This window comes from Triticum urartu, chromosome 7 (assembly GCF_003073215.2).
Source record: "Triticum urartu cultivar G1812 chromosome 7, Tu2.1, whole genome shotgun sequence".
In the NCBI taxonomy this organism is placed as follows: domain Eukaryota; kingdom Viridiplantae; phylum Streptophyta; class Magnoliopsida; order Poales; family Poaceae; genus Triticum; species Triticum urartu.
The window spans coordinates 682,879,276-682,888,002 of record NC_053028.1 but is presented as its reverse complement, the minus strand read 5'-3'; the positions used below and the strand labels follow the sequence as shown (position 1 = coordinate 682,888,002).

The 8,727-nt window shown below is 47.5% G+C and overlaps 1 protein-coding gene across 2 annotated transcripts; it reads right to left on the bottom strand.

Annotated features, from left to right (window-relative positions):
* Nucleotides 1-484: 484 nt before the first annotated feature.
* On the bottom strand, nt 485-4,318 carry LOC125518060 (homeobox protein knotted-1-like 11). Of its 2 annotated transcripts, none has more exons than XM_048683016.1 (6): nt 3,722-4,318; nt 2,998-3,118; nt 1,485-1,669; nt 1,281-1,412; nt 1,043-1,179; nt 485-941 (listed from the first exon to the last, which is right to left on the bottom strand). In XM_048683016.1, the coding sequence occupies exons 1-6, from the start codon at nt 4,301-4,303 to the stop codon at nt 902-904; spliced, it is 1,197 nt and encodes a 398-aa protein (XP_048538973.1). In that variant the 5' UTR covers nt 4,304-4,318; the 3' UTR covers nt 485-901. The 2 variants fall into 2 exon arrangements, with proteins under 2 accessions (XP_048538973.1, XP_048538974.1); XM_048683017.1 differs by having other exon boundaries at nt 485-930.
* Between the last annotated feature and the right edge of the window lie 4,409 nt (nt 4,319-8,727).

Here is an 8,727-nt window from a genome sequence, read left to right as displayed (position 1 = left end):
CATCCATACTTGCGACAAGTAATTCGGAACGGAGTGAGTAGTACGGTAGTACGACAACTAGTTTACGTGCTCCCCTTTGTTTGTTGACAACTTCCCCTGATCTGCGCGAGAGGATCCGGAGATATCGTCGTACTGGTAGCGCCGCATACCCGCAGATCTCTCCCGCAAAAAAAAAAAAAAGTCCATCACAGATCTTCCTCCTCGTCCCCGCGTGCCAAATCTCTCGGCTCTCCGCCGTAAACTGAACCTGCGAGCATTTTCTTTCAGGGGACCCGAATCTGCGAGTTTACGCTGGCTGGCGGTACCACGCACCAGCTGCCACACCGAACGTCCAGGCCCCCCCTTACCCTACCCCCAGGTGCGATTAACTGACGTTTTCAGGCCCCTCGTGATCCTTCTTCTGACGGAAAACCGCCGCCTGATCACACAGAAAAATAAACGGACACAGAAAAAAAGAACCGAGGGTGCAGGCTACAGACAGATAGAACGCACAAACAAGGCATCATGGGCAGTACACGTACAGGTACGCAAATATACAGCACCCACCCGCACAACACACGACACTTCCGCCAGTCCCACGGCAACGCAACACACGACCCACAAGCACACCACGGAACAGCCCGTATACACTCGCTCACAGCGACGGCGCGCCTCCGAACACGACGGCGCGCCACAAAACAGCTACAGATTTCGGGTAACTCCGTTACAACATTACTACTACATGTTTTCTTCTTCCTTTTGGGGTACAGTACAGACGGTGTTGGGTCCGGGAGGCTCCGGGGCGAATAGCCGCCGGCGTCGCCTCCCGGACCAATAAATAGTAGTATCAAGCCTTCTCCAAGATGGAAGCGCTATGTACATATATGGGGCATTCGTTCTTCGCTCTCCAGCCGCGCCCGCCCTACCAGGACTGCTCGGCGTTGCCGTCACCTGCATTGTTCCTTTTTTTGAGAATAAAGAGAAGGAATGAAAACCAACCAGAGAGGTCTCGAGTATAGTATGTAAAAGGAATTCTTTGAGATGGATCATCGGTAAACCGTACCTTTTTCTCTTGCTCTTGTCCGACGAGGACGAGGTAGGGTTGCTGTGCCAGTTCCGCTTGCGCTGGTTGATGAACCAGTTGTTTATCTGCTTCAGCTGCAGCCCCGTCTCCTGCACCAGCCGCGCCTTGTCCTCCTCCTAACAAAGCCGCCCGAGGGAGATCGATCAATGATCATCGGTAGCGGAACCAAAATTGCAAGTAAAAAGGGTGATAGTGGTATCTGCGGGCTGTCACTTACAGTTGGGTACGGCCATTTGGCGTGGGCTTGCCACCACGCCTTCAGAGTGGACGCCGTGTCTCCTGGGAGCTTACCGGCTCTCCGCTTCCGCAGTATCTCCTCCCTGATGTCCACAAGCTTTTCTCTGTACCCCTGCAAGTCAGGAATAGAAGCTTAGACACCAACATGGTGGCAGCTGACAGACTGGAAGGCGGTAAGTTTTACCTGTTTAAGCTCATGCTTCAGCTCTTGCCTCACGCGCTCGACCAAGGATCTCTCACCCTCGGTTAGCATTCCGAAGCCCATGCCATCTGACACATCGTTTCCGTCAAACATGTTGCTCTCGCTGTCGACCGGGTTGTCTTCATCATCAGACATAGTCGCCCCGGTGCCTTCGCCAGGAGATGCCCCTACAGGAAGAATTAGTATTAGCAGCAAAACTTACCTTGGTCACATTTATGTTGCATATTGCCTTTGCCGGTATGATATATAACTAAGCCTATCCAGGCTTAAACTTGCTCTAGGTTTATATCATTATGATTTCTCCTGACATAATACTCATTATTATCTGCAGGCAAACTTCCATGTTCAAACATATGCCTCTCATCGTAAACTGATGCAAACCGACTGATGATTACACATAGAAACAGATTATGCAAAGTTCTATTGGCAACTAAAAACTGAAAATCACTCCCTTTGGTTTTCACGGCGACACCAGTTTCCAGTGTGAATGGATACTGGCACGGTTTTCTCATAGGTGTGTGCCTCGTGATGCCCATAGGCAGAATGGTGGCAAATGTGCCTTACAGCCTTAGCAAAAGTAAATGAAAACAGTACTATATGCAGGCAATCTCCTATGAATTAATTTAAAGTGAAGTACAATTCCACTAGAAAGTTTTGTAGCTATGTCAGTTCATTTTGTAACCATGAAGCGTTCTTCGATATGCAGTTTTTTTTTTTTGGCACTAGGCAAGGGACTTCTTTTCCTACATGGATTCCCTTGTGTGATGCTTCCCTATTATATAGTCCGTGACTGTGACTGTTTTGTGTGGAAGTTAATTGCACTAGACTTAGTAAGAGCAACTTTATCAGGACAACTTGTTAAGATTATGATCACAAGGTACTACCAGTTCAGTTGCATGGTCAGTACAGCACAAGGTTCATGCACAACTGTCACATACACCGAACTGAAATCTCAAAAGGTATAGCTTTAAAGCCAGCTTCAACAGCTTAAGTCTGCAATTCTTGTAACTGATAATATAAAAGAAGGAACCTGTATTACTACAAAGGTGGACCTAATATCTCATAGGACCTACAAGGCGGGGAATTATGACCTATATTTTCTACTCCCTCCGTCCCAGAATAAGTGTCGTGGTTTGAACTAAAACCACGACACTTATTTTGGGACGGAGGGACTATCAGGGAATGCAACAATAGAGGAAAAAAGGGTCAAGTGATTAAGGTTTTTCTGATTGAATTTTGAAATAATTAACTATAATTGTGATCTGTCACTCGCTGGGTGCAGAGAGCAGAAGCAAATAAAACCCTTATTTAAAAAAAAATCCCCTGTGGTGAAGATCCTATAAAGCAGTGCCCCTCATTGTAGTATGATACTTACCATGACTATCAATTAATAAGCATGTAGTGTACAGATTGTAAAACCCTCTTGGTAGAAAACTTAAGAAGCACATATCCTGCTGTTGAACTGATGAACTTAAGATGCTGTATGCTATGCTACCTGTAAGACTCTGCAAAGTCTGCTCGAGCTCCCAGCAGGCCATCACCGCCTCCATGGCGTGGACGCGCACATGCTGCTGGAGCTGCTCCTTGAAGGAACAGAGGAGCAGCACATAGTGTGTCTGCAACAAGGAAAGCAGAACCTTTAGAACACATATAGAAAAGGCAGGTGGTCGATAATAACCTTTACACAAGGAGAATTGCCATTTCCAGGCAAAGGAGCCCCTGCTTGCCTAGCAAAGGGACACTTGTAGTTGTTTTTTGGGGTTTGCTTTTGTCTCTATCGCAGAGGTGAGGCGCTCGTGGTTGAGAAAACAAAGTTGCTCACAGCTAGAGCCTAGAGCAAGCAGTAATTTATTTGCAGGTGGGATGGGTAATAATCAAAGGATGAACTAGCATAATAATACTCACAGTTGAGGAACCTAGCCTAAACCAAATCCACCGGCAGAAATTAGCGAGTGCTAATCCCATATGAGCTCATGCGCAACCAATCAAACATGTTCCGTGCGTTCGGAAAAAAGGGTAATCTGGCTAGCCTGTTTGAAATCCCAAAAAATCCCAACACGAGCGGGGCAACTTCATCGCCAAATCCCACCCAATCCCCAATTTTTCGAAGCACGCACGCACGCACGCCGCGTCAATCTACCATACTACAGCACCCACGGAGCAGGCCTCCGTACGCGGCCGGCGTGAGGCGAGGAGGCCTCGTGGTAGCAGCAGCTCACCATGAAGAGGTCGAGCTCCTCGCCGCCCGCGGGCGCGGCGGCGGGGGGCATGGGCGGCGGGGCGCGCGCGGCGATCTGCGCGTCGATGCGGGGCAGCTGGTCGACGGGGGTGGCGACGCGCAGGCAGGCGACGTGCGCCTCCAGCAGCCGCTCGTACAGCGGGTGCGCCTCGATGGCCGCCTTCTCCCTCTCCCACCCGCCCGCGCCCAAACCTGGCGCGAAGCCGCCGCCGCCGGGGTTCCCCGCGGCCGCCGCCGCCGCCGCCGCGGCGTCCATCCCCAGCGCGGCCGCGGCGTGGTCCTGGTGGTGGTACTGGTACGCCATGGCCGTACCCTCGCCGCGCGCGCAGGAGAGGCGTGCGCGGGCTAGCTCCCGCCTGGTATCCGCTGCCCTGCTCCGAGACGAGGCGAGTGGTACCACCGGGTCAAGTGGAGGAGGACGGACGGACGGATGGGTGTAGGTGTAGGTGTAGGTGTAGGTGTAGGCAGCAGTAGCAGGCGGGCAGGCAGAGCAGGCGGGCGGGCGGGGCGGAGCGGTGCAGCGGCAGAGGGGACCGCGGGGTCGGGGATGAACCACAGCCATATGTATTCGCGTTTCCACGTGATTCGTACGACGGTCGCGACAGTGAACTGCACACCGCTCGACCTACAACCAAGCTTTTTACGAGCGGGCGCAGCAGCCCTTTTCCCGCACGCGAATTTCAAATGTTACCGGATTGCGACACTTCTTACCTTGTTTGGCACAAATTCTTCGAATTTATCTCCTTTTTGTAGTACATTTTCTTCCGCTTTCAACAGCAGTGCGGATTTTTTGGAAACCTGAGAAAAAAAATTATATGAGACCAGGTCTCACGGACTAGCAGGTGAGATCCACCCCGATGGATGACACGTGACATTCATAAATCATAAAGCATCTAATCTCTTTCTCCCTGATTTCAACTGGGGGTGGGGTACATGCTTTGTGATTTGTAAATGACACGTGTTATCCATCAGGGTGGGTCTCACATGCTAGCCCATGAGACCTGATCTCGTATAATTCTTTTCCCTCGCTTAGGAACAAATTAGAAACAGTAAAAAAAGTAAAACTTTGCCGGAACAAGCATTGTCTAGTAATAATTACTCACGTGTAAGGTTTCGGGACAAATGACTTTTGTGGTATTGTTCGCAAAAAAGACTGAATTACAATTACAAACTGTGTGAATATCAAGCTTAATATAGTGCTGTTTTTTTGTTTGTTTGTTCAGAATACCACGAAAGTCATTTTGTTGCGAAACTTTACACGTGAGTAATACATTGGACAATGCTTGTTATGAAGAAGTTTTAAACAAATATTTGACCATTTTTTACTTTCCCTTTTGCGGTTCGGGTGCATGTGCACCCTTGTCCCATTGTGTATTTTGGGCCTCTACGGCCTTCTTTATAGATAGATTGGAACAACACGGGAATGAAAAAAAAAACCCTAGGATTGCAGTGCCATGTCCAGCCAGATAGTATGAGATTTTGTTCGCACCCAAGTGTGTTTGATTGCATCATAGAAAGAACAAAGATTTTTTGCATGAGGTCAGAGTGGGTGTGGTTTTTTCCTTTGAAATGTAGTGTGATGGATTTCTTAGGAAAAATTCTATGGGATTCAATCGTATGAACCAAAGAACCAACATAGAAAAAACTCTTTAAGGATTTGTAGCCTCCACTATTCCTATGAAAATCCTCTTAGTCAAAGAGGCCCTTAACAGCGAACTGAGCGTAACTTAAATGATTATATTCCTTGTGGTGGAACCAGCCCATCAGGGTTCAAGTCCCAGATTTGGCGCTGGTGCTCGCACTTTCCTGGATTTATTACAGACTTTCCGGCGATGCTCGTTTAGTGGGAGGAGACGTTTTCGTCGACTACGAAGGTGTGTGTGATGACTTCATCAATCTCAATATGTTAATCTCAGTGGGAGGAGACGTTCATGTCGTCTTCAGGTTGGCTTGGTGGTACAGTCTGGGAGCCTGATGCCCCGTCATTGTGGTCTCGCTTGTTCAGGATAAACTCGCCTGGCCATCCTCTTTAGCTCCACAACTAGAGTTGGAATACAACTCTTCATACTCGACGACGTTGTCGTTCTGTGCTACAGGCTCCTTGGCGTGCGACGTATGGACTATAGCCCGACATGTGTCGATGGCTAGGAGAAAATGGAGTTCCGGGGGTATCGAATCATCGGGCTATGGAGCTGGGGAATGCACATTGTTGACCATAGACACCACTTCTGGAAGAAAAGAACAATTGATCAACCCAGAATGTGCTGACTTGAGGATTTGAAGGGATAAGAAACCCTAAACTCTGCTGCAAGTAATTAGGGCGAGAAGTCGCAGTGGGTTGCCTCTTCAGGGAAATCGGCGATCCTCCCCGTAAACATGAAGGAATGCATCTCTTGGATTGACTTCGACTCATATAAGTCAGCTCGGATTGCCCTGGTGATGTCGTCCTTGCCACTGTACTCGTAGATCGGGTGAGCTCCGTGTTGGAGCGGCTGGATACCTGTCACATCCCAGATTTTCTCCAAATCTAGTATGTTAAAAATTTCACAGGGAATCAAAAATTTTCTGCAAAAACCTATGATTACTCTCTAGCTAACTAATATTGCCTAGGATTTTCTTGTGATTGATGCACCTAGAGGGAGAAGAACCCTATGCCAACCTTTGAAACCCTTGTTGAAATTTGGGAAAACATGATGAACCCTAAAAGTTTTGGGGAATAATTTTGAATTCCAAAATAGGGTGACCAATTGAAATAATTCATTTGGGAATAAGGCTATCCTTAATAGGACCCAAATGATAATCAAGCCCTAATAAATCTTCCCTAAATTATTGAGTTGTATCTATTTTGGAATCAATTCAAAAATCAAAGGGATGGTTATAAAAAAATGGCTTCACACTTTTTTTGGCAGAAAGTGAATTTCATAAGTCCAAATGGTGAGCTTAAGTTTCTGATAATTTTCCAAATTGGAAATTCCGCCAAATACACAAATAAAACCCAACCATACATGTCCACCAATTATATATTCTAAATTATCTACACTAACAATCCACCCTTCTCCACCAAAAGGAGATTTTAGTAAATAACCAAATATAACACTGGGATACCTCCCCCCCCCTGGGGGGGGGGGGAGAGATGTAAGAAAAATTACCAATTTGACCCTATTGAAACATATTTGGTTTTAAAACCAAATTGAAATCCAAGAGGGAAATAAGGTGCAGAAAATATATGTTCGAAATGCCCAAACAAAATGTTGAGAAGCTCGGAAATATTCACAAATGAATTTAGAGCAAGTTTGCTTTTGGAAGAAAATTCAAAATAGAAATCAAATAAAAATAATTGAGAAAAATAGAAACAAAAAATAGAAAAGAAGAAAATAAAAAAGAAACATAAACTACGCGCACGACCTAGCTAACCTGAACACGGCCCGCGGAGCAAGCCCACCCGCGCTCGGGCTCTCTCTCCCCCCTCTCCTGCTGACACCCCGGGCCCACATCGCGGCAACCGCCCACGGTGCCCACGACTAGAGCAAGCCATGCACACGTTTGCACGTTCGCTCGTCCATGGCCACGCCCGCGCCAGGTCGAGTTGAAGCCCTCGCCCTCCTCTGCAAAAGCCCCAACACCGCAACCCCTCTCGCCGCCAGGTTGCTCGGCCGTGAGCTCACCTTCTCCATTCTGCCCTAGCTCAATGCCGGAAAAATTCCAGCAACCCCGACGCCCTCAGCACCAACCATTGCCACCACTCCAGTCCCCGAGCCACGGCGAACCTCCCAGACATCCACATAGTGCCCTAGGCCCACCGAAGCATCGAGTTCATCGAAAGCCGAAGCTATCTGCTATCACGAACTCCATTCTCGCGATCACCAGAGGAATTGACCCCACCACCGTGTCCAGCAAGTTCACCTCACATGTGCACAGCCCCTGACTCTTCCATTGGTCCAGAAGCGTGATACGTCTCCAACGTATCTATAATTTTTGATTGTTCCATGCTATTATATATTCTGTTTTGGATGTTTAATGGGCTTATTTATACACTTTTCTATTATTTTTGGGACTAACCTATTAACCGGAGGCCCAACCCAAATTGTTGTTTTTTTGCCTATTTCAGTGTTTCACAGAAAAAGAATATCAAACGGAGTCCAAACGGAATGAAACCTTCGGGAGCGTGATTTTTGAAACAAACGTGATCCAGAGGACTTGGAGTGGACATCAAGCAATCAACGAGGAGGCCACGAGGCAGGGGGCACCCTCCATCCTCGTGGGCCCCTCGTGGCTCCACCGACCTACTTCTTCCTCCTATATATACCTACGTATCCTAAAAACATCAGAGGGCACCACGAAAACCTAATTCCACCGCCGCAACCTTCTGTACCCGTGAGATCCCATCTTGGGGCCTTTTCTGGCGCTCCGCCGGAGGGGGCATTGATCACGGAGGGCTTCTACATCAACACCATAGCCTCTCCGATGATGTGTGAGTAGTTTACCCTAGACCTTCGGGTCCATAGTTATTAGCTAGATGGCTTCTTCTCTCTCTTTGGATCTCAATACAAAGTTCTCCTCAATTCTCTTGGAGATCTATTCGATGTAATCTTCTTTTGCGGTGTGTTTGTCGAGATCCGATGAATTGTGGGTTTACGATCAAGATTATCTATGAACAATATTTGAATCTTCTCTGAATTATTTTATGTATGATTGGTTATCTTTGCAAGTTTCTTCGAATTATCAGTTTGGTTTGGCCCACTAGATTGATCTTTCTTGCAATGGGAGAAGTGCTTAGCTTTGGGTTCAATCTTGCGGTGCTCGATCCCAGTGACAGTAGGGGAAACGACACGTATTGTATTGTTGCCATCGAGGATAAAAAGATGGGGTTTATACCATATTGCATGAGTTTATCCCTCTACATCATGTCATCTTGCTTAAAGCGTTACTCTGTTCTTATGAACTTAATACTCTAGATGCATGCTGGATAGCGGTCGATGTGTGGAG

Excerpts from the sequence above, each read along its gene's own strand:
- LOC125518060 (XM_048683016.1), bottom strand. The coding sequence starts at position 4,303 with ATGGCTGTGGTTCATCCCCGACCCCGCGGTCCCCTCTGCCGCTGCACC. Across the intron at positions 1,670-2,997 it reads GACTTTGCAGAGTCTTACAG|GGGCATCTCCTGGCGAAGGC; the intron begins GTAGCATAGCAT and ends TTCTTCCTGTAG. Across the intron at positions 1,413-1,484 it reads TGAAGCATGAGCTTAAACAG|GGGTACAGAGAAAAGCTTGT; the intron begins GTAAAACTTACC and ends CCTGACTTGCAG.